Source organism: Physeter macrocephalus, unplaced genomic scaffold (assembly GCF_002837175.3).
Source record: "Physeter macrocephalus isolate SW-GA unplaced genomic scaffold, ASM283717v5 random_75, whole genome shotgun sequence".
In the NCBI taxonomy this organism is placed as follows: domain Eukaryota; kingdom Metazoa; phylum Chordata; class Mammalia; order Artiodactyla; family Physeteridae; genus Physeter; species Physeter macrocephalus.
The window spans coordinates 79,770-106,792 of NW_021145361.1; the positions used below are offsets into that span (position 1 = coordinate 79,770).

General features: G+C 51.7%; 1 protein-coding gene across 15 annotated transcripts in view; it reads right to left on the reverse strand.

Moving 5' to 3' along the window:
• LOC102992117 (growth regulating estrogen receptor binding 1) overlaps positions 1 to 27,023 on the reverse strand; it is a 105,438-nt gene that overhangs the window by 55,394 nt on the left and 23,021 nt on the right. For 3 of the 15 annotated variants that reach the window (XR_008616531.1, XR_008616532.1, XR_003678190.2), the window contains exons 12-24: positions 26,391 to 26,480; positions 22,963 to 23,585; positions 20,350 to 20,452; positions 17,542 to 17,700; positions 16,087 to 16,229; positions 13,750 to 13,911; positions 11,480 to 11,684; positions 10,427 to 10,601; positions 8,398 to 8,616; positions 7,125 to 7,260; positions 5,706 to 5,906; positions 5,136 to 5,274; positions 3,696 to 3,983 (exon numbers count right to left, since the gene is read on the reverse strand). Coding sequence is in view for 4 of the 15 variants with exons in the window: in XM_028483817.2 (XP_028339618.2) it covers positions 3,820 to 3,983; positions 5,136 to 5,274; positions 5,706 to 5,906; positions 7,125 to 7,260; positions 8,398 to 8,616; positions 10,427 to 10,601; positions 11,480 to 11,684; positions 13,750 to 13,911; positions 16,087 to 16,229; positions 17,542 to 17,700; positions 20,350 to 20,452; positions 22,963 to 23,585; positions 26,391 to 26,480 (2,519 nt within the window). In the remaining 11 variants the exon portion in view is untranslated. Of the gene's footprint in view, positions 1 to 5; positions 3,984 to 4,379; positions 4,734 to 5,135; positions 5,275 to 5,705; positions 5,907 to 7,124; positions 7,261 to 8,397; positions 8,617 to 10,426; positions 10,602 to 11,479; positions 11,685 to 13,749; positions 13,912 to 16,086; positions 16,230 to 17,541; positions 17,701 to 20,349; positions 20,453 to 22,962; positions 23,586 to 26,390; positions 26,481 to 27,023 lie in introns of those variants that run through there. The other 12 variants (XM_028483817.2, XM_028483816.2, XM_028483815.2 and 9 more) reach the window with 10 other exon arrangements.

Consider the following 27,023-nt stretch of genomic DNA (forward strand, 5'->3'; position numbering starts at 1 on the left):
AAAGTTTTCAGGAAAAAAAGAATCAGTTTTTTGGTGTGTACTTATTATTCTTATCTGGTTTTGGGGTGACTGTTATATCTGTCCTTTCAGAAGTACAGGATTCCGTATTTCCCAATGTTCTGGGAGAGTTTTTATTTTATGGTGGTAAAATACACATAAAATTGGCCATTAGTGACATTTAGCACATTCACTATGTTATGCAACCCTCACTGCTATCTAGTTCCAGTACATTTTCTGGAATTTTTATTACACAAGAATTCTCTCCTCTTTGAAGGTTAATTACTTTAGACCAAACATATTACTGTGTCAACCAACTCTCATTTCTGTGGGTCTTGTCTCCTTCTGTGAGAGACATACTAGTCTCCATTTATGACTACACAATTTACCCATCTTCTCGTATTTCTCACAATTCTTTATATTTCATAGCAATGTTGGCATATCTACAACGTGTTGGGACAGTCTCATCCCTCTGGGTAGGATTTTGAACTTTAACTTAAAATATCTTGTTGCCTATTTAATTTTTAAACATGGAGTCCTAGTCTGATTAGCTTTCTTGACCCAATCTGAGAGCCTCAATCTGTTGTTAGGTGACTTTAATTCATTTATAGTTATTTTGATTATTGATAGGTTTGGATGTGTATCCTATTTACCAAGCTTTCTTGCTGTTTATCCCCTCCCCAGCCTGCTTTTACCTCATACATACACTGATTTTGTCAGTGCTACCTTTCCCTTTAATGTTTTAGATATTGGACACCCTGTTTTTTCCTTCTAGCAGCTTCTCTAAAAATTTTTAACACATATATTTAAATATTCCTTTTCTATTAACATGTTAATCACTTCTGCCCCATTAAACCAAGAATTTTTGCTCAATTTCACTCATTTTATCAGTTCCTCCATCACCGACCACTCCCACCCCCAGCTCCCATGTTGGGATCAGCTAAGATAGAAGAGATTCATTCGCTCATTCAATGGGCATCTCACGGTCCCTAGAGTTTGCTGGGCATAATCAAGGCTCTGGGAACAGAGCAGTGGAACTGTCTCATAAAACTCCTGCTTTTGTGGGGAAAGACCAAAAAACCAAAAGACAGCTAAACAAACCGTGTTCTGTTAGTAGGTACTCTCAATCAGGGATGACCTCATTGAGGAGGTGGCCTTTGAGTAGTAAGGACCCAGCGGAAGCGAGGGAGGGACCCAAGCAGCCGTGAGGGGGAGGAGCGTTCTGGGCAGAGGCGGGTGCTGGCCTGGCAGTGGCCAGTGTGGTCCAGGAGGGCCAGGCAGCTGACATGCAGTAGGCAAAGGGGGAGGTTAAGGGTCAGCAGAGGTCAGGAACATCCCTTTGTATCGCCTTCTGAGAGACTTTCTCAACTGCACCTTCCAGCTGTCTCTTTCACTCTTGAGCTGGTCTATTTCATCCGCCTACTGAGGTTTGAATTTCCAAGATCTGTACCTGATCTTTTTTTGTTCTGGATGCAATATATTCTTTTTCCCTGAATTTAACTACACTTTTTTGATGGGATTCCATCTGCTGTATTGACTCTTCATGGTGCTTATCACCGCTCCCTCTATAACATTTCCTGTATTTTTGCTATGAGTTTTAGTTGTGTGTTTATTTCCGTACTTAGGGAGCTCCTGTTTGCTATTTACTGCCTCAAGTGACTGTGGGGACAGGACACTGCGGTGGCGATGGGGTGCCGACAGCTTGTCTTCACAAAGGACCCGCCCCCTGCTTGGGGCTCCACACTCCGGGCCCGAGCCTCAACCAATCCGCTGCTCAGCCCAGGTTGGCTGCGGGGTGGAGGGCACAGCAGGGAGGGCTGGGAGGCACCAAAGAGCCTGGCTGCTCCAAGCGGACTTCCCCTGTGAACGACCCTACCAAACGCCCAGGCCCCCTGCCTGCTTCTTTAGTCACTCGGAAGCTCAGGGCACAGGAGGAAACCATCCTCCTGTGCGGCAGGCTTCTCTGCACGCTTTGGGCCATTGTTTCTTCCATTTCTACCTGTTCTTTCTCTTTCGGGGATTCCTCCACATCTTAATATACCCTTATTTTTATGGATTTGTTCTTCTTTCCTTTCCAAAACTGTCCTCTGTCAACCACTGAGATTTTAAGCAGGTATTAGCCCCCCAGGACCACTGGCCACACTACTTCCTCCCAAAACGATGCAACTCATTCCCAGCAAAGACACAATACATGCGTCACAAATTCTATTTATAAGGCTGGAGCAAATACAAATACCCGTTAGTTTTTTTCCCCCGAGTTTAAATTAACCAATAAAATGGAGAAAGCAGCCCAGAAGCTTGCCAGAAGCCACCATTTATAAAAGACAAGTAGAACTAAAGAAGGGAAGTTTTTATTCCAAGATAGGAATAATGACATATACAAAGAGATCATTTTAGAAACACTGATCTAAATCTTTTATACTCATGGACTTTTTTTTCTTAGGGAGGAAAAGATTGACATTAACTCTTCGGCATCATCTTTGAAAAGAATTTCTTCTCGGATTGCTATCCATTAGAGTGCTTTAGACGTCTAAGATGGATGGATGAGAGTGCATTCTGCTGATTTCATTTCGGACGACCCTTAAACTCTTCCTTTGGTTACGGGCCACTCCATAAGCAGTGTGGTGGGGAGATGGACCCCAGCGTCTGCTTCTGCTTCTCTCCGGCTGTGTGATCTTGGTGAGACGCGCTCTCTACATCTCAACTGTCTCATCTTTGAAATGGGAAGAATAATTCCACGCACATGGGCGGCTGGAAGGGTTAAGCAAGATCGTAACAGTGAAAGCACCTGGCCCAAGGCCCAGCCTCTAGGGGGCCCTCTAACACGGTGGTTTAAAAAACATCCCAGCACAAGCGAGAGTGTGGGCGCGTCACAGAACATCGCTGCTGCCTTGTCTGTCCCCCTTCCTCTCCTGTCAGGGACCAAACATTCGTAAGAGAAGACAAGCGACTCAAGGAACTAAAAGCAGCTTCAATAAATTAGAGTCAGAAGTCTAGTTCTTACCAACTATTTTCTGCATCGCTTTAGCTGTTCTCATTGCTTGTTTCAGGTAAGCCATTTGGTCCTCTTTCCTTTGTAAGGCAAATTCTATTTCTCAAGGTCAATCTCTGTAACCCTAATTTCCTTCCTGAAACCCCCGTAGTTTTTAAAAAAGTTTCTTTTCACTTTTGCCCTTTCTAAGAGGTAGGGTATTTACCCTATACTATTTTAATAGACTCGTATTTGCTCTGAAGTGAAACTATTTGTTTTACTTTATTAAAGTTGATGCCTTTGGGCTAGCTTCTAAAAGAGTAAACTTACATAATTCTTATTAAGTGAAGCTACTTCATTTTTTCTTGTCTCCAGCCTTTACAGTTAAAAGGTTCTTTTGGAATATTGCTCTGTAGTAGGTTATAGAGAAACCTACACAGCCAACATCACATCCATCATCTGAAATGCTGGCACCTGTACAAGATAAGCCAAGGGGGATCCTTCAGAGCTAAGAGAAAAGTCAAGTCTGTCCATGGAAGCAAGTGGATGATGCGACAGCAGGCAAAACTTTGTTCTTCATATGACGGACTTCGACACAGGCCAGGGCAGTGGGGTCTGCCCCGGAACCTAGGGGCCTTTGGTTTGAGTTCCTGTGCACCGTCCACCCATCCCCGCTGGTCTCAGTAAGTCTCGGTCCATCTCGGGGCCTCGGTTCCCTGGCACCTACCATGAGGGGGCGGCCAACAGACACCTCTGGGTCCCGTCCCAGTCCAGACACTCCGTGGTTCCTATTCTTCCTTTAGCCTCGGCAGCCTGAGGTTCTGAAGGCCCCGCCCTCAGGCGTGTCTCCCTCAGAGGTGTCGTCCGGTGAGAAGGAAGAGGGGTCGGTCCTCCTTGGCATTGGCGGTCTGGAATTCATCACGCAGCCGAAACTGCCACTCATCCTCCAGCTCCAGGCGGACCACCGTCTGGCGGAGTGAGCTCCGGTCCTGACAGATCACACACAAGGTGGCACCTGTGTGGACGACAGCAGAGGGATGTGAAGAAAACGGGGGAGTTTCTCCAAAGGAAAGGTACCGCCTGGCTGCCGTTTGCAAGAACAAAATACGCTGCTGCTTGGAAGGGAAGGACCGGATGTCCGCGTGCGCTCTTGCTTCCTTGGGGATGCTTCTTAATCTTAGCAAGACAGTGAGATTGTGATTTGGCAGGTCTGGCAGATGAGACAACACGGAACCAAGAAACACTGGCAAAGAAGCGAGCAGAGGGGGAGAAGGAGACAGCCTCGCAGGATCACAAACCCGCATCCTCGGCTCCAGCCCCTGCTGGGAAGCGCCCTGCCCTGCCCTGCCCCTCCAGCCCAGCCCTCCCTCTCCAGCCAGCCCAGCCGGCCACCCGCCCAGGCTCCACGCACCTCCTGCCTCTTCCTCTGCTGGGCAACGAGGATTCTCCCGCCTCTCGACGCCTAGCGTTCATCAGTAATCATGGGTGTTCGCTCCAGCTCCCTACCTCCCTGCCTACACGTCCTATCCTCCTATTAGACGAGATGTTTCCCAAGAGCAGAGAATGCTGTGGAAACCTCTGACTATCCCGCCAAAGCTTACGCACTGCTGGTGCTCACTAAACACCTGGTAGAGAGAAGGTCAGAGTCAAGGCCAACCAAGGAAAAGTGAAGCTCGATTAGGGATCCCAGCTGGATTGGAAAGAATGGGCTTAAGTCATACAGGATGAATGTTTCTCACTCTCAGCCACTCTAGCACGAACACACCTACAGAGGAAGAAAGAGTAGAAGAAAAGTAAAGATGCACGTGGCACCCCAAGACAAGGAAGAAGACCTCACCCACCAAGAAGGAAAAACGTCTGAGGGGATCTGCACGCTTAGGCTAAGAGCCTGGCTTGAAAAGCAACAGAAAAGTTGCAAATATCTGCGAGTCACCGAAAAGAAAGGGGCTGTGTCTTGTCTCTACGCAAACAGGTAGAGGGGGAAAGAGCTGCCCTGGGATCCCTGCCCAGCCTTCTCGTGTTTCCCCGGATGGTCGGGGAAGTCACGCGCCCTGAGCCTCAGTTTACCCGTTGGCAAGAAGGAGTAGGACCAGAGGTCACCTCTGCAGAGATGCCAGGTGACGACAGCCCTTCAAGTCAAGGTCCGCGGTAAGAGTACGGAAGTTACCTTTCAGAAAATGAAACTTTTTCAAAAAGCCAGCTCCCACAAAAGAGTCACAGAGGTACAGCAGGAGTCCACTGAACAGGAAGTCGGAGCAGCTGACGTTTAAAGAGTGGGGCCTGGAGCTCACGTAACACACAGAGATCTGAAAAGAAAGGAGTCCAAGAGAAAATGTCATTTTCCAGGAAATACTCCACGACATTGTGTTAGGGCTTTGCCTCTAGCAAATACTAACTGCCCGGTCAAGCTCAGACTTGGAGGAACAGAGACAATATTGAACGTTACTTCCAAATCTAAATCCTAAAACTCAACTCTAAGACTTATCCAGATTTATCTATTCATTAATTCATTTGAGAATCAGAAATGTTGAGCATCAGAAGTGGGTTTGATTCTTAACTTCTTATATCGGGGCCAAACCACTTCAGTCCTCTCAGCCTTTATCGTATCAGCTGTAAAGTGGGGTCATACCGGAGCAGAAGTAGTGGAGTGGTTCTAATTCCAAGTCCTGGGTTCTGGCGCACGAGTTTAGGAATTTCCCGGATTTATGGACTCGACAGCGCCCCTTCTGACAGTTACCTGAGACCCCAGGTTAAGGTAGCAGTCGACGGACAGCACGGGGTGGCCGTGATTCTTCAGGGACAGCGGGAAGAAGCGGTGGCTGTGGTGCTGCAGGAACTTCTCCAGCAGGAGCTGCGCAGGGGCCGCGAGGAACGTGTGCTTGCTGTCGGGGGCACAGATGTACTGGGCCGGCACGATGGCCATGGGGCTGTCAGACACCTGCGCGGGGAAGGGCGGGTGTCAGCCACTCCCAGCCACCCTGAGCGGGGACCCAGGGTGGGTGGCCCCATCGTGGAAGGCTGTGCCGTGGAGCAGCGATGTAAGAACGCATAACTTCCACTGTGAAGTTCTCCATTAAGAAAAATTAGGTCTAACCGAAGTGGGACGTGTGAAAACTGATCACGTGATCGATCGGAATCGTAGACACTGACCATGCCACGCCGAAAATTGGCTGCCTGGTCTAGAAAAAAATAACGGAATCCGTGGACCTTGGGAACGTTCCCCCAAATCCAGGGATGCAAACCCCTGGGAACGGCCAATCTCCCCTTGACCCCCAGACCCTATCTGCCTTCTGTCCAGCCACGTGGCCCCTGCTCTCCACGGCCCGGCCATCTGGGCCCACCATCTCTCGTTCCATCACCAACAGACTTCCCATGCTACAGCCAGAGAGACTGTGGATGTAAATCATGCTAATCAAACCCTCTGCTGGATACCCTTCAATGGGTTCTCGTTACTCCGACAGAAAAGTCTAGAACCTCGCCACAGCGGATAAGGTCCTGCCTACTTCTCCAGCTCGTCTCTGACACTCTGCCCCATGGATCGGAGGGACCTTCAAGGCAGGGGTGTGCCAGCTCCGTGTGGGTTCCTGGAAGACACAGACCTCCGAAGGCTCGCTGTGACTTCGCATCTGAAATGCCCAGGTCTGCCCGGCCAGGATGGACACAATCAGATCACGTCTCTGCCCACCTGGCGGCCGGCTCCGGGACAGACGGCACAGCCATCAAGCTAGCCCGTCAGTGCCATTCAGACAGCGTTTGGCAGGCACTGTCCCAGAGGCTCCGAGAAGAGCGGGGCACCACACCTGCCCCCCCAAGGGGCTGCTCTGTCCAGCAGAGAAGCCGCATGAGTGAACAGCAAAGGCAGTGACAGAGCTGAGCTCAGGAAACCAATGGGGAGAGAGTGCGGGCGGGCAAGGGCGCACAGGAGGGCTGGTGGTACGTGTGCGCTGGAGGGGACACACAGGAAACCAGTTAAGAGTCGGAGATCGGAAGGGAAAGCTGATGGAGTCTCTCCCTTCCCAGGGCTCCCAACCGGAAACCTCTACTAATACCTCCCAGCAGTCAAGCCCACCCCACTGACCCAAAGGCGCCCAGGTGGCCTCCCTGCCAGCTCTCCCACCACGGACGGCAGCCCCGCCAGGCACACGGCCACACCCACCTTGGACGTGATGGGGAAGGACCGGTGCCCGCCCACCGCAATCTGCTTCTTCATCACGCTGAAGCGGTTGAACCGGCAGAGCAGGAGGCCGGCGCTATGCACCCGCAGATTGAAGTCCACATCATCACACATGAACCTGCCCAGAAGCAGAGGAGGGGGCGGGTCAGACTGGAGGCAGCTCGCACCCCCCCAGTCACGCCCCTGGCAGATACGTGGAGTGTGCACCCCTGTATCGGGGGCTGGGAAGGCGGAGCAGGCTCGTTCCTGCCCCAAAGACCTTCCTCCGGGGGGCACAGAAGGCAAACCGAGGAGGAAAACAGGACAAGCTGTGACGAGCCTGCACCGGGGACGCAGGGCGCACCCCAGGCTTACGCTACGGAAGCACTGCCACTCGTGGACCAGGCACGACATGCCAGGCACCGTGAGGGGGACTTGACAAACACCACTTCATCTGTTTGCTGAAAGGAAAACAACCGACCTCCCAAAGTAAAAAGATGAGCCACTTTTTACAGCTGAAGAAAACAAGACTCGGAGACGGCAAGTCATCGGCCTGAACTGCAAAGCCGACAAGTGGCGGAACCCAAATTCCTAGCAGGTCGGTCTGGCTCCAAAATCGACACTCCTGCCCGGGCCCTCTCGGGGGTGCGCCCACTGCCTGGCACGTAGAGGGCTCAATAAACATTAGTGATTAGATTCTTCTCGTGATGTGAGCATTTCTGCATAGATCTGTAGAGAGTGACACAGGGAAACTACAGTTTCCTTCAGTGCTAACGCTCCGAAAAAGTGATGTGCTCAGAGAAGGAGCCAAAAAAGCAAGAGAAACAACACCCGGTAGCATTTAAGTCATTAAATAAGGTACCACGTGAACTGAGGAAGGAAGCTGAACGGTCTTAGGCAAATCTGCCCTAAAATTATACAACAAAAATACCGAAAAACACCCATGAGGGCTGAAAGCAAGGGACCAGGCCACCGCTCTGGGTGAAAAGGCTCCGGTCTCGCTGGCCCTGAAGGGCAAGGATGGAGCAGCCACCCGCCAGGAGTAAGGCTGCCCCTCCCGGAGGGCCCTGGGACTGCGGCGGCGCGGGCGCAGGCGCTCACCGGTTCTGGCGGGCGGCGCGGGCGCAGGCGCTCACCGGTTCTGGCGGGCGGCGCGGGCGCAGGCGCTCACCGGTTCTGGCGGGCGGCGCGGGCGCAGGCGCTCACCGGTTCTGGCGGGCGGCGCGGGCGCAGGCGCTCACCGGTTCTGGCGGGCGGCGCGGGCGCAGGCGCTCACCGGTTCTGGCCGTACTGCACATTCTGGGTCAGGTCCACGTTCAGGACGATGAAGTCGTGCACGTGGCAGCGGGTGAAGGGCTCGCGCACCTCGCGGCTCCCAGTCTTGCTGGACCACTTGCGCATGCCGATCAGGGCGTAGTGAGTGATGTTGGGGGACGCCTCGATGTGCTGCATGATGTGCTTCAAGGAGACATTTCTTTCCGACCAGGAAAATTCCCTGTTCGAAGGAAGGAGATGGACACCCCTCGGTTGGCACGCAGACAACAGCAAGGCCCTCTGGACCCGGCTGGCCAGGATGCTGCTCTCCCCTGAACATGCCGGGCGGGGTGGTGCGGAAGGAACCCATCACAACCACCAGGCACCGTGCTCAGCACTTCAAATTCACTGTCGTTGATCCTGGCAGCAATCCCATGACATAGGCATATCATCCCCATTTTACAGATGAGGAAAAAGAGGCCCTGGATAACTTGCCCAGTGTCCCGTGACAGAGCTTGGATTGAACGGTGTTGCCTGTCTCCGGAGCCCACAGTCTCTGCATCTGCCAAACCACCTTGCGTTTCCAGCGTCAATTCCAAGCGAGGTGGGGGGAGGGAAGGACGCAGCGTGTAAACACCTCCCACCCCACCGTGCCGGTGACCGAAGTCCGTGCAGACAGTGAGGGCCACCCGACGACCAGGGAGGGCTGCTGAAGGGAGTAACCCCAGGGCTGGGAGCTGGGGTGACAAGAGCTCTGTCTGTGAGACCCAGGGAAGTGGCTCAACTTCTCTGCATCTCAGCTTCCTCTTCCCCATCTGAGGGGCTTCAACTGAACTCTCTAGGGCCCCAGCCAGCTCTGACGTGCCAGGACTTGAACGGCTGCTGCAGGATGAAATTCAGAAAGGCAGAGGGAAAAGCTTGCTTCTCTTCCTCATCGCTGCCCTAGCCGAGCTCTCGGCCTCGGAAGCATGACAGTGAGAGTACTGAAAGCACGGTGACTGCTGTCCTCATGCATGTGCAGCTCTATCAGACAGAAAACAGTTTCTTCTAGAAGAGCAGTGGTGTTCCTGGTAATTGTTACATTAGGACTCACTAACACAGAAGAGGTGAACCAGCCTCAACAAGCCGGGGCTTCCCTGGTGGCGCAGTGGTTGAGAGTCCGCCTGCCGGTGCAGGGGACGCGGGTTCGCGCCCCGGTCCGGGAGGATCCCGCGTGCCGCGGAGCGGCTGGGCCCGTGAGCCGTGGCCGCCGGGCCTGCGCGTCCGGAGCCTGTGCTCCGCAGCGGGAGAGGCCGCAACGGTGAGAGGCCCGCATACCACAAAAAAAAAAAAAAAAAAAAAAAGCCAAAAAATCAAGTTGTTTCTCAAAAAAAAAAAAAAAAAAAAATCAAGCCAAAAATAAAGGCTAAGTTGAAACATTCATGGTAAAACCACACAGAAATAGTTTACCGATGATGTTCAGATGCAGCTGTATCTACTGAGCCTTTCCTACATTGTGCCGCTCCATTGCCCACGACCGGGCACACAATTCATGGTTTCATTAATCCTTGTAACAAACTTCTAGCACGAGTTTAAGTGCCCCTTTGAAAGATGAGGAATCTAGAACCCAAAAAAGAGTCATTTCCCTAATGTCACACAGCAAATAAAAATACAGCTTCACGTTAGGAGGAGGCTGGGGGGAGGGAGGAGGGACTGGAAGGTTCTGGGGTGCCAGTGATGGTCTGTTTCTTCATCAGGGAGTTTGTCAAGTGTGTGTGTCCCGTTTGTGAAAATACCTGGATATGTATTATACTTTCCTTTGCGTATATATTTGATGTTGAATATATATTGCATTATTTCCTGTATGTATTACACCTCAATAACATTTTTAAAATTAAGAACTCAAAGTAAAGCTTGGAACGTGAGCCCACCACACGCAGGGCTCTGTCCACTGCACACACCTTCTAGCGTGAGGCGCCCTCTGGGGTCCTCGAAGGGCAGACGAGAATCCCCCACTGAGAAGAGAGCAGGTGCACTTGTCTTACCGGTGGGGTGAGCGTGTGGGTCCTCACCTGCTTCTCTCCCCGCCACAGTCGACGTCCACCACGTTCCACATCACGCAGGAGTCATCGGAAATCACGATGAAAGGCCAGATGTCCTGCGGCTTGATCCCCAGCTCCTCCTGACGGTTCCGCTCCAGCTCCAGGTTGTGGTAACACAGCTCCTTGATCAGGAAATGGGCGGCGCCTGAAATGGGCAAACGACGCCGACTCGGGTCAGTCCCATGCCGACGACCACCCAGGACAAAGCCCCAGTGGGAAGAGAACTTGATGAAAGCCCATCGAGGCCCCAGCCCCGCCAGCTCCTGGGGGTCCTGATCTGCAGCCCTCATCCACCCACTATAGGCTGTTGACTTGGTAGAATTCTAGGGCAGAAAACACTCCTCTCCAATTTGCACACACATTGATCTATCCTTGCTTTTCTAACAGCTGAGAACATGAATCAATCAATCACCAAACATCAAAGAAAAAAGAATAGTCAAATCAAAATAGCTTTAAAAGCCAAAAAGCTTAGTGAGAAAGGTCTCTCATCTCTACGGGGACGAAAACTGTCTCTCGCCATCTGCCCGTACAAGGATGTGGTCAGTAGCCACGGCAGTCGCTGACCTTCAGCACACCCTCAAAGGAGTTCAGGGTGGCGATCAGGAAGGAGGCAGTCTCTGCTCTGGGAAAACCTGGCAGAACAGGCCTTCAGAGAGTTAGATATTTTTCAGGAGGCGATTTTATGAGCCCAGTTTCTTGCCTTGTCTCCTATCTAGAAAAGCACTAAAATCATTAACAGAGATATCTGCTCCCGGGGACCAGCAGCAGCCCTCTGCCAACATGTGTGCTTGAATGCATGCATCTCCCTTCACCAAAATCCCATATACACTGACCTCCCCCCTCATCTCCTTGGAGCAGCTCCTCAGAGCTCTCTGGGAGGCCGTCTCCCAAGCTCTAGTCCTCATGTTGCCCCAAATAAAACTTAACTCACAACTCTCACACCGTGCATCGGCATCTAGAACATTCTCTCAAGTCTCCATTCACAGAAATTTTACAGAGTAGGGCACGTTTGAAAAGGCCTACCAACTCCAGCGCTGTTGAAGATACTCGGGAGTACCAGCATGATGTGGTTGGGCCAGTATTTCTTATAAATCGCCATTTCATACTCCTTGACAACTAGCACGTGCAAATGGCTGGCACCGTCCATCGCGTGGTACAGGTTAAAGAGCCCGTGCTCGTGACGGCCAGTCGTGGGAGTGAACGTCGGACTTTTTATGTATTCATGACTCTGGAGAGTACGGGCATATAAAGAAGCAAGTGTTTGTCAGCATGGCCACAATTATTCCCCTCCCTTTAAAATGTGACTTTGCAGCCTCTTCCATCAAAAGATGGCATCCATTTCCACACTCCCTGCATCTGGCTTAGCCTCGGGACTTGCTTTTATGGATAAAATGCAGTAAAAATGACAACGCGCCAGTTCCAAGCCTGGCCTCCAGAGGCCTGACACATTCTGCCTTCTCTCGGAACCCTCCCAGGAGGAAGCCCGGGCTAGCCTGCTGGAGAAGGAGAGGCCGCAGGGAACAGACATGGGCGTCCCTAGCCCAGCCGGTCCCCCGCCAACCTGGTAACTAACCTCGGACACAAGTGAGAGCAAGCCACCCCCGGATAACCACCCAGCAGAGCTGAGTCCAAACTGCTGGCCCACAGAATCAGAAGCTAAGTACGTGCTTGTTCGGAAATGGTTTGTTAGGTGAGCAAAACGAACAGGCGTATATCGATTACCCAAATTCATTAGCCTCTCCTACTAGCACCTAATACCTTGCTCTGAGTACACGTTATTCCTGTATGACTTAAATCCCTCTATCATAGCCATACAGCCTAGCTACTCATACACGCAGGCTATGAATCTTTTATATAAATAACTGTGCTTTCTTTCACTCTTGTCTCAACAATAGGTTCCGCTGGCCAAGCTAGGTCTTCCGTTCCTTCTCGATTCCTCAAAGTACTTGCTACAAAGCTGTGCATACAGTTGGTGCTCATAACCAGTTCTTTTTTTAAAATAAAGTTATTTATTTATTTTTGGCTGCGTTGGGTCTTCGTTGCTGCACGCGGGCTTTCTCTAGTCGCGGTGAGCGGGGGCTGCTCTTCGTTGCGGTGCGCGGGCTTCTCATTGAGATGGCTTCTCTTGTTGCGGAGCAGGGGCTCTAGGCGTGCGGGCTTCGGTAGTTGTGGCACGCGGGCTCAGTAGTTGTGGCTCACGGGGTCTAAGGCTCAGGCTCAGTAGTTGTGGCGCACGGGCTTAGTTGCTCTGCGGCATGTGGGATCTTCCCGGACCAGGGCTCGAACCCGTGTCCCCTGCATTGGCAGGCGGATTCTTAACCACTGCGCCACCAGGGAAGTCCCTCATAACCAGTTCTGATGGGAACCGCCCGGAAAAGCTAGTGGAGTAACTGATAAAGTCTCAAGCACCTTACAGTGAAGGCCTCACTGCCACTTTACAAATGTTTTCATTCTTGATAATAGCCTGCTGGGTCTGCAAGGCTGGGTTCAGCCCTGGGCATGCCTGGCCCTCTGGAGAAGGAACGGCAGAGCTGTACACGAGGTCCGTGGGGCTGGGGCTGGGGAAGGGGCGGCCGGTTGACTCTGAGGTTGTCAGGCTGGAACCGTCAAACCAGGCGCCCCTAAGAATGGCGGCCAGAGAGACGATGGATTATTAGGAACAATCTCCTCGGAAGAGAGAACATTTCTCCTTTAGAGATATACGGTGAAATATTTACGAATGAAACGATGCAATGCCTGAGATTCGCTTCCAAGTAACACAGGAAGGCAGATGAAGAGAGATGGCTTGAGGAAGCAAGACTGGCCTTGAGTGAATAACTGTTGAGGTTGGTCAAGCAGCCCTGGGGGAATCATCATACTACTCTGCCGTCTCAGCCTGATTCAAATGTTCCATAAGAGACAGCATGAAAGAAAAGATAGTGGAAGGGACAAACATTTACTGGCCCTTGTTATCGTCCAGGTACCGTGCTGGTGCCTGACCTCGGTTATGCCATACAATTCTCACCACAAGCTTTTGCAAGAGTTATTATTGCCCAAAGCTTACAGATGAGGAAACTGAGGCCCAGAGACGTCAAGTGACAGTATGCTGTCAAACTTGACTCAGATTTGGCCCTGAGTGACCACAAAGCCCTTGTGCTTCCTAGCCTCCTCCAAGTTGAGTCACCACGTCCGTCTCTCCCCGCCACACCCCACCCCACGTGCCAGACTCATCAAGGACGGCAGTCTCTGGGTCTCCAGCTCAGTGGTCCCTTGCGGCCACTCTGACTTGCCCCCCGGGGACTCGAAGCCAGTACCTTGTCTGTGACGAGGGGCAGCCGCATACTCGCCAGCTGGCCTCCGGGCTGGCTGAAGACAAAGTGGCGCTCCTTGGACTTGGGGATGATGAAGTGGAGTTGGATCTCCTCTCCTAGCATGGAGTAAGAGAAGGCAAAGGCGTGCAGGGTGGACTCATAGAGCTGAGGTGCGAGGGGAAAAGGACAGAGCTTGTCATCAGAGTCCGGCCTGACTTCCCCGAAGAACCCGGGCCCGCCGTGGCCATGACTACACAGGGGTCGCTGCCGCCTCTGCCCCGGGCTGACGCCCGGACACAGGGTGGACGCCCACACCTGAGGCCACGCCCACTGGGCCAGCGGCCGCTCCCGTCCCGGTGCTGACCGTGCTTCACCCAGCAACGCCACGTCAGCCGCCCAGCCCCTCCCGACGCTGGATCCGACCCAGAGGTGCGCTGGGTTACCAACTAAAGCATTCACGTGCCAGGTCACATTTTTAATTGTAACAAAGGTTATTTTCCCACCATAGGTAATATGTGTAACAGCACATTAATAAGACTATAACTGCGAACTTGCGCGCTTCTATCTCACGCACCACGTCCAGGCCCCCTCCCGTCCCCTTGGCATTAAGATTAACAGTCTATGGAGCAATTAACAAGCCTATGTCCTCACCCCCACTTGGTGGACGTGGAAACTGACACCCACGGGTCTTGGGCTCACTCCGACCCCCAGTCTAGCCTCACCTCTAGTCACTTTGTCCAAGGAGCCCTCCCCTCACCCAGTCACCGTGCCCGCCCTGCTCTCTGGTGCAACCTCCCAGCCCAGCTTTGCCCAGGCTATGCTTATGCCTCCTCCAGTTCTCAGCTCAGGCGTCCACAGAGGGGTCTTCCCTGACCCTCACCCTCCATCTGACAGCCCCTCCTGCAGACGTGCAGCTAGCCTGTGCTGTGCCCTCCCGGGAACCACGGGGGCCAGGGGAGGGCCGATGGGGGCCGGGACACACTGGCTGTGAAGTCCTACTGTGGCTCTACTTTGAGAGCAGAGCTGAGGGGAGAAACAGATTCTGACCTGGGGAGGGAACACAGAGGGTCGTAACTGAGGAATCTCCTAAGACTTCCTCTCAGGGAGCCTTGAGCGATGAGGGAAGAACAGAACAAGCAGAGGCAGGGAAATGCCATCAGGGGGCCAGCGTGTGCCCCTCAGGGCTCCTCACGGGGCCTGGTTTCACGTCCCCTGCAGGTGTGGCCCCCCAGACCCGAGCGCCTGCACACAGACCCGGCCTCCTCCTTCTCCCCCATGCTTCATTCATTCCTTCACTGCAGACCCTGAAGTGACCAGGGACTGAACCCTTTGAGCCTCTCCAGGTCTTTAAATTTCAAAATCGAGACAACGTTTTCACTTATATGTTTCTCTGCCTGGAAAGAAAAGCTTCATCTCCGAGGGAGAAAATGTTAGGAGAATTATTCTGCAGCAAATAGGATTTCTGATTATTTTAATCCTGTGAAAAACCGCTCATATGTATTTTCTAATTTCGTCTACAGTAAATTTACATCGTTTAAAAAAATCTGTGCCAAAGGAAGACAGGTGCTACTTCAGTGGAAGCTGAGCTCAAGGCCGAGCAGATTCGGGAAAATTAAAGCTACTGTCTGCTGTTTCCCTCTGTAAAGGGGACGGACAGAGCAAGCCAGTGCTCCTGCCACCTTTGGGCCCTTCTGGGGCGTCCACTCACGTGTATATGAGTATGTAAGTCGTATACAGAAGTATAAATTAACTCATGCTGCAATAGCTATCAGTGTAGGTAAAACAATGTTGTTACTTTTTTGTTATTTCTTAGATGATTATTCATTTGGGTGTAAATCCTGACAGCAGCGGAAGGCCTCCTACTGATAGGATAATAGTGAGAATAAGGGTTGTGATAATGGGTATTTTATTTCATGCGTGTGATAATGATAATATGGTGGTGGCTGAACTGTAAATAAATCATTATGATATGCATATTGACTGGAATTGATTGACTTAATGAGCTATGTACAATTAATAAATATATGTACTATCTAATACCAATGATTTAATGTAAATGTGTATAAGCATGGGGTAAATAATGCACGATTATACGTATTACGTATTGTGTACAATATGATGTATTTGTACTTGTATACGTGAATATACATATAATGCACGAAGTACATCACAATTTATGGGGGAAAAGTATGTAAAAGGAAAAGTTTGCCGCACAGGTGCCTGACTGGCTCCTAGCAGCTCCTGCTGCCCTCTTCTCCTCTTTCCCCGTTTGGATCTGAGATGAAAAGAAATTCTAAGGGTAAAATGGGAAGTGCCGCTGGAGCGGGGGCTCCGTCCTACCTGGTAGCGGGGGTGGAAGCCCATGTACTGGTGGCACTGCTCGCAGTGGTGGTACGTGTTGTATGCCGCGTACTTGGAGAGCCTCATCCGCGCCGTCTGGCGCCGCACGAAGAGGTCCTCTGGCTTCCGGCGTGTCCCTCTGTCTGCACGAAATCCCCAGCATTAAAGAACAGCAGGAGGCACAGCCCACGTTCTCTCCCCTGCCTACTCACAGGGAACCACGGTAAAAGGACTCTGTGCGATCACCTCTCACCTGTCTGCCCCAAGGTGACTCAGCTGGTCATAAAGGACAGAGTCTCAGTGGGATAAACTGAAGGCTATGTTCACATGGCGTCTTACGCATGCACCTATGCGTGGTTCATAAACATATTCAAGGATTCGCTACGTGACAATGTAAATCGATAGTCAACATAATATGCAAATACTGTAAAGCACATGAATCACCTCCAGCTTTTCAAATGACTTAGCAAGATTAAGATTTTAACAGTCAACCTCCATTCGAGAAGGTCTACTATGTGAAGGAAACTTCAGTAAAAGTGATCTGCTTGGGCTTCCCTGGTGGCGCAGTGGTTAAGAATCCGCCTGCCAATGCAGGGAACATGGGTTCGAGCCCTGGTCCGGGAAGATCCCACATGCCGCGGACCAACTAAGCCCGTGAGCCACAACTACTGAAGCCCGTGTGCCACAACTACTGAAGCCTGCGTGCCTAGAGCCCGTGCTCCACAACAAGAGAAGCCACTGCAATGAAAAGCCCTTGCACCACAACGAAGAGTAGCCCCCGCTCGCTGCAACTAGAGAAAGCCCGCGCGCAGCAACGGAAGACCCGACGCAGGCAATAAAATAAATAAATAAATAAAATAAATCTTAAAAAAAAAAAAAAAGTGATCTGCTCTGAGGACAACGAAGATAAAATGATTGGTTTGACAAGGAGACCGGTGAGTATTTTCCTCTCACGCAGCATCCACCAAGCTTCCCTAGTCAGTGCTTATAATGACACCGGCCACTCACGTCCAATGTTTGCTGCCAGTGACCCTGAAACCCAGCAGAGTCATAATACCGTGGAAGGTAGCAGTCCCTGAAGAAGGAGCGAGAAAATGAGAGACCAAGGGCGGAAAGGGAAATAGGTGCATTTTGTTACAATCCAAATTCATAGAGAAACATACATGTCTTTTCCCTCTATTAACCAGAACCTTCAGAATACTCCGATCATGCTAAACCACCAAGAGGGTCCTCACCGTTATTCAGCACCACCCGAGCCGTGAGTCTTCCCTCGTGAGGTCTGTGAAGAGCCCTTCCTGTCAGGTGAGGCGGCGACCTCAGTTCTCCACCAGGCACTGTCGGTTCACTCACCACCACCAGACAGGTTCATCACTAACAAAATTCCGCTCATCCCTTTAAGAGGCTATTCCCATGTACTCTGGAAGAAGGCGGCAGCAAGAGATTTAAAAATCTGACCTTCGCTCTTTATGCTCCGATGGTGTGAACAGATCAGGCTGGCATCCTCATACTTCGGGTCATGAATAATGTAGTCAAAGGGCAACTTCTTGAACAGCTCCAGGTCCGGCCAGGGGTCACTGAGCTGGAGGTAATGCCAATCTGATTCTTCTCTGAGGTCTACAGGATCAGTAGAAACACAAATATATGACAAAACAGGAAGTGAGAAGGATTTATGTCAAATGTGCACAAGGATGACGGTAGGAGTGGAATTGACACTGAGTCTACAGGTTACGTGGGGAACGCCACTGGATCTCAAATAGTCTGGCACCCGTCCCATTTTCAGGATTGTTCTAATTCAGCAAGAAGGTGCATTCAGATCTCTCTCTATCCAGACAAACAGCCTTATGCTATGTTTCCTATGGGATGGGGTTGCTCTTCTAACTTCCACTAACTTCCACTCCTGGCAGTATACCTCCCCCTGGGCTCTGGGCTTCTCCCCAGCACCGTCCCCCAAATATACCACACTGGTCCACACCACCGGCAGAACTTAACGTAGTTCTCTCTCTTGCTCTTATATCTAAATGCTACCCAGCCAGTAAGGCCCAACTCCTATCACTTCACCTCTACAAAGCCTCTTCTGAATGCTCAGGTACAGTGGTTTCTCCCTTCTGAATGCCACCACTACTCATGGCCCAATCCACATTTTCACATTTGCAGTGTATCACCCTACATGATGATTGGTGTAGTCTACAGTGCTCACGAAATGCTTGTTGGCTAAAAGGTAAAAAAATCTAGTTGGTCCAACTCAAACTTATGTAACATATTGATTTTACATCAATTGACCAATATCATTTTACATCGTATTGATTTTACATATTTGATATGACATATATAGAGTTTAGATGATACTGGTATATATGTATATATGTATATATCTATATCAGTGTATCCTACTATATATATATGGGCAGAGTACATGTCCATAAGAAACAGAGAAAATAAGGAAAGAAGAGGGAGAGGAACATTTATTCTGTATTTAATAGGTGCTCAGTGCTTCATACGTGTAACATCCGCTAATCTTCACACCACCCTGTAAAACAGGAATTACACACATTTTGCCAAAGAGAAACCCAAGGCAATAAGAGAGTACTTAAGAAAATAAGGCTTTGAAGTTTAACAAACTGGATTCAAATCCTATCTTTATCATTGGTATATCCAACAAAATGAGAAGACAGAAATTCAGCAGACCTGTTGACTTTCATTTGAAAAATGGTTTCAAACTGTGGGGAAACGGTGGAAAGCTCAGAGTTTCGATGAAGAGCCTCTTTCCCTTCTCCTTCAAAGGAAAGATCAAGGACTGGATGGGCTTCCTTGGTTCTAAATTCTCTCCAAGTCAAAACTCAAACACAGCAAGAGCATCTAAAAAAGTTCTGTGTATCCAAATGACAGGATTTCCTTCTTTGTTAAGGCTGAATACACTGCCAGTATATACCCCATCGTTATCCACTCAACTGCCGATGGACGTCTGTCCATTAATGGACAACATATGGTTGCTTCTATATCTTGGCTATTGTGAATAAGGCTGCTGAACACGGTAACTATGTGAGGTGATGAATATGTTCATTAGCGTGATTGCAGTGATTACTTCACAGTGTATACGTGTATCAAATCATCCAGCTGTACAGCTTAAACGTATGTAGGGCTTCCCTGGTGGCACAGTGGTTGAGAATCCGCCTGCCGATGCAGGGGACACGGGTTCGTGCCCCGGTCCGGGAAGATCCCACATGCCGCGGAGCGGCTGGGCCCGTGAGCCATGGCCGCTGAGCCTGCGCGTCCAGAGCCTGTGCTCCGCAACGGGAGAGGCCACAACAGTGAGAGGCCCGTGTACCGCAAAAAAAAAAAAAAAAAAAAAGTATGTAATACAAGTGCTGTTACAAGCTTACTGGGGCCCCTTCTCTACAACACACGACTCCTTACACAAATCTTCATCCCCAAGCAATGGATTCCTTTACCAGACCAAGTTTCTGAGCCACTGGAGGAGTGCTGGAAGAGGAAATGGAGGAGGTGTTCTACAATAAGCATGAAACAGCTGTTCAAAGAGTCTTACCTTACTCAGGGTAAATTCTGTTCTGTGAATAAGAAGAAAAGGCTATTCCCTGCATAGCATATGTTTCCATTTTGCCCCAAGGTGTTGACCTATGCGCTCAGCAGCCTGAGAGGGAAACCCTCCCCTGATGGAAAACCAACCCCCCCCCTCCCCCCCCCCCCGCTTTCTAGAAGAAAAGGCTATTCCCTGCATAGCATATGTTTCCATTTTGCCCCAAGGTGTTGACCTATGCGCTCAGCAGCCTGAGAGGGAAACCCTCCCCTGATGGAAAACCAACCCCCCCCCTCCCCCCCCCCCCCGCTTTCTAGAGGCAGCAACGAAATCTAGTTTGGTTCCAGCTCTGCCACCTCCCAGCTGGACTCCCGAACATGTTATTCCGGAACCGAATAACAGTATCCATCTCTTGGTGTGGCAAAGAAAACGAAATGTGGTGATTTACATAAACCATCCAGCACAGTGGTTGCCGTTTGGAAGGTGCGCAGTAAACAGCAGGTATTTTTAGTATCGTAATTTTATCTCCCACCAAGGCCTCCAGGCACTATTCCAGGACTGAGCAAAATGGCTACAAGGGCAAGCTAAAAGCAGCCCTACAAGGCCCTGGGGAGGAGTCAGATCATTAATCTGAGAATTCCGCCTTCAAAGTAAAGACACAGCGGAAGTCACTTGAGAAACCGACTACAGATGATTGCAAGCCCAAGCGCCATCAGCAGATGACTCACTGATATTGATCTCTTCTTCATCGTAAACATCCACTTCCGTCAGCCGAATGAGCATTCTGGACAAAATGCTGAGGAACTGCAGGTAGGCGCCTGTCTTCCCGATCTGTGGAGACAGCAAAACAGGAGCCAGCCTCAGTACGCCCCGCCTACGTGCGGGCGCTGACTGAGCACCTGACACGCCTCCACGCCTCCACCTCTTTTAACCATCTCACCTAATTAAAAGGAGGGCTGGGGGGGTGCAAAGACATTTGAGGGAAAATGTGGCCTGAAGAAGCGTGGCAGGCAGGGGGACAGATGAACTCCGGTGGGCGGGAGACCCACCTGCTTATAAATCATTGCAAATGTCTTTCCAGATTTTAACTGGCCACATTGTTTAAGCTGTTAGGAGTAGGACTCCATCAGGAGCTGAACAAAGGCTGCTTCAAAAAAAAAAAAAATGAACTGACATTTCAATAATGTCTTGAAAGAGTCTTGCTAATTGCAAATTGCTATCTTATATTAACTGATATGGCTGTAGTAAGAGAACAAAATTCACTGTGCAGGACATAAAAGGCTGGCGTCACATTTCTCTCCTCCTAAGGCCAGGAAAAGAAATACAATGATTTTTCTCTTCTTCCTTCTCTTTCTTCTTGTTTTAGAGAGTCCCCTGCCCCCTCAAGCCCTGCACCAGGCCAGTATACTAGTGGTCTTAGTTCACTGAGGTCACGACTGGTTACATGGGTACCTGTGGGCTATGCTCGCCTCCCTCCACCCTGGTGCGCTAAAAATGTGCTCTCCAAGTTCTTAGCTCAACGCCCGGTTCACAGCAAGTATTCGACAAATGCTGATGAATGGAAATAACTAACTTTTTAGTTTTATTTTTTTGGCGGTGCCGCACGGCATGTGGGATCTTAGCTCCCCGACCAGGGATGGAACCCACACCCCTGGCAGTGGAAGTGCAGAGTCTTAACCACTGGACTGCTAGGGAAGTCCTGGAAATAACTGACCCGTTTAAAAAGAAAACATGAAACACAACTGGGGGGAGCTTTGGAGAAAATATATGCAATACATATAACTGACAAAGGATTAAAATTTATAATCTAAAGAACAAAGCAAAAGAATAAAAGTCAAATGGACTAAAGGAAAAGTAAGAGAAACAAAACCAGAAAGTCACTGTAAAAGAAGTACCAATGACCAATAAATATATTAAAATATATTCACCTTTTCTATTATACTAGAAATATACTATTTCTCCCCTATCAAAAAGGCAAAAGTTTTTAAAGATTGATAACATTCAGTAATGTGAGGGGTATGGAGAAACCAGGAATCCTTTTTAAAAAACATTTTATTTTTTCCTATTTTTTTAAATTATGAAAAGTACTATATACTCATTTAAAAGTTCAAGAAATACAGATCAATAATAAAGTAGAATGGTCACAAACTCCAGTCGCCGCCCCCCCCACCCCGGCCCCCAAGCTCTCCTGTCAGGGATTTTTTAGATATTTTCACACACGCAGACACATACACACACTGATTTTTTTCATAATTGATATGACACCATGTATATATTATTCTGCAACTTGATCTTTAAAATGTAAATATCTTAGAGAAATTCCAATGTCAGTATATAAAGATCTATTGAATAGTTGAAACTTTCTGTGGCTGAATGCGTGATATTGTTGTGCTCAAATATTTTCAACCAAACTTGACCAATGCAACTTAAGTTGTTTCCAGTCTGTTTTTTAACTACTGTAAACAATACAAAAATTAGCATTCTTATACATATTTTTGTGGGCTTGTGTTTCTTGGGGTAGGTACCTGGCAGGGGAATGAACGTTCGGTGTGAAAAGGAAACATGTCTTGAATTGGGACGGTGATGATAATGGTGACAAGAACAATGCTTTCCAGGGGTCAGGCCATGTTCCAGGCGCCCTACAATTATTCTCTTGTTTAACACTCCTGTTTCTGCGATAGAGGCGCTATTATCTTTCTCATTCTCAGATGAGGACAGTGAGGTACAGAGAAGGCTGGAACCGGCCCGGGGCTCAGGTGATGTTTTCGTCCGAATCCAACCCCAGGCAGTTCACTGTAGGGCCCACCCTCCAGCCCTGCCCTGTCTGGCCGAGCCCCCTCCCAAGACCCCAAACCAACCTCGTGCGTCCTCCTTACATGCTCACGACCCGTGACATTCACACCGCCCGGGTTCCTGCCACGTGGACAGGTGAAACGGTCTTTTGTTGTCAGAAAAACACAACGAGCTGGGAGATGGTGACAGGTTTCTCATCTCCCTGTTCAGTTTCACCAGAATCTTGCAGGGCAGAAACAGGGGTTGGCTTCCATTGTCAGAGTGGGAGGGAACCGTGGACTGGCCGTGAGGACCGAATGCAAGAATGTGGGAAATGCAGAATCGTTGTCTGAAGGAGCAAGAAGCACCCGCAGAGAACTCCTCCACCCACACATGACGCAGAGGAGGAAACTGGGGTCAGAGGATGGAGGTCACCCAGCCGTCCACCTGCCCACCTAGGGCCATCCGAGATTCCACCGCGGGAAGGCAGGTGTGAATAAGCCCTAAACCTGCCTCTGGGCGCGAACACAAGCCCCGCGGAGCCCGGGCGCACACGGGGCGGCACCCACCTGGGGGGGCCCGCTAAGCAGCAGCCGGCGCGGGTGGAAGCCGTCCACGCGGCCCTCGGCGCGGCTGCCGTAGTCCATGTGGCTGGGCCGGGGCACCGTCCACTGCCGGTAGTACAGTGACTGCTCTGTGGACGTCATGGTCTTGCTGAGCAGGGGCCGGAACGAGCTGGCCCACATGACCGAGTGCGAGGGCAGGAGCGAGGCGGCCTTGGGCAGGCCGCTGCCGTCGGTGGACGTGACCATGTCGTACACCAGCTTGGGCAGGAAGACCACAGGCGGCCGCCGGCAGGCCTTGGTCATGGAGCACTGGGCGGCCCGCAGGACGAGCGGGCCGGCGGCGGGCATCGCGGACGAGGAGGACGAGCCCGAGGAGGACGATGAGGGCACTGACACCTGGATGCTCCACTGGCCGGTCTTGAGGCCGGGGTCCGGCTGGGGGGCCAGCCCGGGGCCGTGCCCGCTGATGACCGACGGCGGCCCCCGCCCTGCCCGGAGCCGCTGTCTCTCTCCCGGGGCCCTGCCCTCCTCCGCGGGGCCGCAGGGCTGAGGCGATCGGGCCCGGTCCCCCCGTGAGGGCCCCGCCGGCTGAGCCTGAGCCGGGGACCCGCCGCACCGTGCTGAGCCTGCGGAGAGAGGGTCCCGTCCGTCAGGGCCCCGGGCCCGCCGCCCCTTCTTCTGCGGCGCTAACTCCCCTTACCTGCAGCCACTGGCAATGTCCGTCAATGCCATCCCACCTCTGGTTAAATACAGACTCCTCTGTCCTTCTGACAAAGCCAAGAGGCACTGCGGGGAGACAGCCAGCACCGCTCCCTGGCCCCGTACACGTCGCAGAGGCCTCTCCTCTGCACCCCCCGCCCGATCTGTTCCAGAACCCTCACCTTCAGCGCCCAGCCTACACTCCTGCTTCTGTGCAGGTGGGCCCTGGAGCTCCGATCTCCCCTCTGCACAGCATAGTGGTGGCTTCTGGTTCAAAGCAGCAAAACTCACAGGACTGAAAAGGCTTGACTCTAATGCTACAACCACTTAGCTTCTAGAACTCAAGACGGAAAATGCAGTATGCACGGCAGCTACCCAAATATGGGGTTTCTTTTGCCCTTTTCCCCACGTGGACCATGTTGAAAGGCAAGATGAGTGCAGGTCCGTGGACACGAAGGAGCAGCGCTGTCTTTCACATCAACCCAGCCACATCTGCCCGGAGCGTGCGTGCCAGCTCCCAGCAACCCCGAGGACCTCAGGCTCCACGGGAACCACACCTCTATCTTAGCTCTGCTGCTTTCCGGGAGACGAGGGAAGCTGCTTCCCAGGCCACCCTCCCCAGACCCCGCCCCATGACACTTGGTTCACCCTGCGTGCTGCTCACCACACCATTCAGCCAACCTCCCCACTGGATCCCAGCTCCCCAGCAAGGCTCTGACTCAACCCTGCAGCCTGCGTCTTGCTTGGTTACTTACAGGCTGCCCGTGGACAGAGGAAATGCAGCACCGGCCTGTCCCCCTAGGCTAAAGGCCTGACTCCCGCGAAAATGCCTCTTCCCTGGGCAAGCCACCCGAGGTGATCAGCTCAGAGGCAGCGGAGGAGCTGAGGACCAGGGTCGGGGAGGCTATGAGGACCTGGGCATCCGGCCCGGGGGAGGGACAGGTGGACACAAAGGACATGAAAGGGGCATGAGGTTCCAAAAGTAGACCACGGGGACCCAAATGTCTTCACCCACGTCCTAGGTTGTGAGGCCCAGACCGGGAGGACCCGGGCACACTGATGTTTCTCGCCATCCACCCGCCCTGACCTCAGTCATTCTGCCCCGGTTGAATCCAGGGGGACTGTCAGTCTATAAAGGAGCGACCCAGCCCCTCCCAGGCTGACGCGTGTGACCCCGCCCCCCACTCTTGACTCCCGTGGCCAAGTCTCCTCTCCCTGGACCTCCTGATATGTGGGAGTTACACCGAAGGCCACGGGAAGCATCTCATCAGAGACACGGGAAGCATCTCATCAGAGACCCCTAAGATCCCAGGACCCTCTGAGGAATTTTAAAAAGTCACCTCACCGGAAGGGGAGGCTGGCTGGCAGCCTGGGCATTCTACTCCACCTGAAGAGACTGCACAGACCTGCGTGTCCCAGAACCTTCTAGAAAGCTGTCAGCCCAGGATCAGGGCAAAACACAGCACCACACCTCTCTATTCTAACGGCACAGATCACCCACTCCTCAGGTGCCCCCCTGGTACCCTGGGCTCCCTCTACTGCTTGGGGCAGAAGAATACAAGCTGCAGCATTTGGCTTTTCTGACTGACTCTGGTCTATAAATTAGGACTTTCTTCTGTCACAGAGACCAGGCTCATGTTAAGGAGGCCTCGTCTGACTCCCTCTGTGCATACCTGTGAGGGAGAGCCCCACCACTGGCCCACTATTATCCGCGGGCAGGTGGGGAGGGGGAAGGAGAAAGGAAACCAAAGAAGGCCCCAAGCCAAACCCCCTGATGTGCTCTGACCTTTGCAGCCACGCCCTGACCCTGAGCTGTAACCCTGGGACCACTCACTGCACCCAAGCACCACACACACCTTCAGACCCCAAGCCTCCTCTACCTGTGAAGTCTCCTCCACCTGGAATACCTTCTCCTGCACTGGAAAGCCTTCTCCTGCAAGGCCCAAAGGCCAGCTGCTCTCTGAAACCTGCAGGGATCACACCCTACCCCTAAATCGGCCTCACCTGAGACAAAATTAATTACTTCTTCATATGCATAACGGTAACACCTCACAGGTGTGAATATGTGTGCAGAAAAAATACAGCAGCCCCTATGGCAACATAACCTGGTCCAAAGGAACAATGGTTTCCTTGAGAGCAGGTCCGTATCTAATTGGTCTCTCAATGCCCTGAGCCAGGTAGACAGGAGGTTCTTCCTAAATGCTTGTGGTGGGAAGACATGCGATACTGTCTCACGTGTGCCCGTCCTGACTGCTCCCGAGGCCGAGGCATCCCTCAGGGCAGAGACCCGGAGCACTTCATCCAATTCCCCGCTCCCTCCACCGAAGTGTGGTCCAGGTCCAGGGGTCAGTGACCCTTGCTAAATTTTGGCATCTCTCCCCCAGTGAAGTCTTCTGTGTCCACTTCTCTCCGCCCTCAGACTCGACAAGAACACTCACCCAGCTCCTCTCCCGATTCCCCAAACCAACAGCTACCTGTAGATCACAGAGGGAGAGCCCTCTGACACCCCCCGGCCCAGGCCCTGCAGGGGCAGAGGCCGCGGCCTCCTCCCGGAAGGACCCCCCACCCCCTGCCCAAGTCCAGAAAGACGCGTACTCTCTAGAAAGGCCAGTTCTTCGTAGATCCCTTCTCTTTCCAGTTCTAGGTGAAAATATAGGATCTCTTTTCATTCTTTGAAATCTCAAAAAACAAAAACGGTCCAATTGTGGGATCTTTACCCCTTGGAGACTTACCGGATGCCTTAGAGGAGAGGGATGAGGACGCGGAGTCATGGGAGCGGGACCGTTCTCGCTTCACGGGGCTCCTCTTCTCTGACGTGGAGCCTGTTTCAAAACACACACACTGAAGAGGCCTCGTAATCAGGGTCCTGCACGTTCCCCCAGCACTTCACAGTTTACAAAGTGCGTTCACACGTATCATCTCTCATCTGTCCACCCACCCACCCACCCATCCCTCCCTCCCTCCATCCATCCATCCCTCCATCCACATCCCTCCTTCCATCCATCCCTCCTTCCATCCACGTTCCCAGGCATCCTCCTCTGAGGGAGTGCTGAGGAGACAGGTGTACAACGCAGAGCGGGCCAGTGAGGCACTGGTGGGTCAGTGAGGCTCCTGCCCAGGGGTCACAGCTACAGGACAGAGTAAGGAGAGCAAAGAGGGAGGAGCCCAGGGGCCCACCAGCAGGGAGAAGCAGGAGCAGGGCAACATCCGGGAAAGGCGACCCTGATTCCAGTTCTGAAGGGCCGGCAGGGGTTTCCAGGTGAAGCACGGAGCACAGGGAACCCGAGTGGCCGCGAGGACGCCTGTGCGGCCCAGAGGCGACAGAGCAGAGCTCACTCGTGAGATAAGTGCGGCCAAGAGCCCGG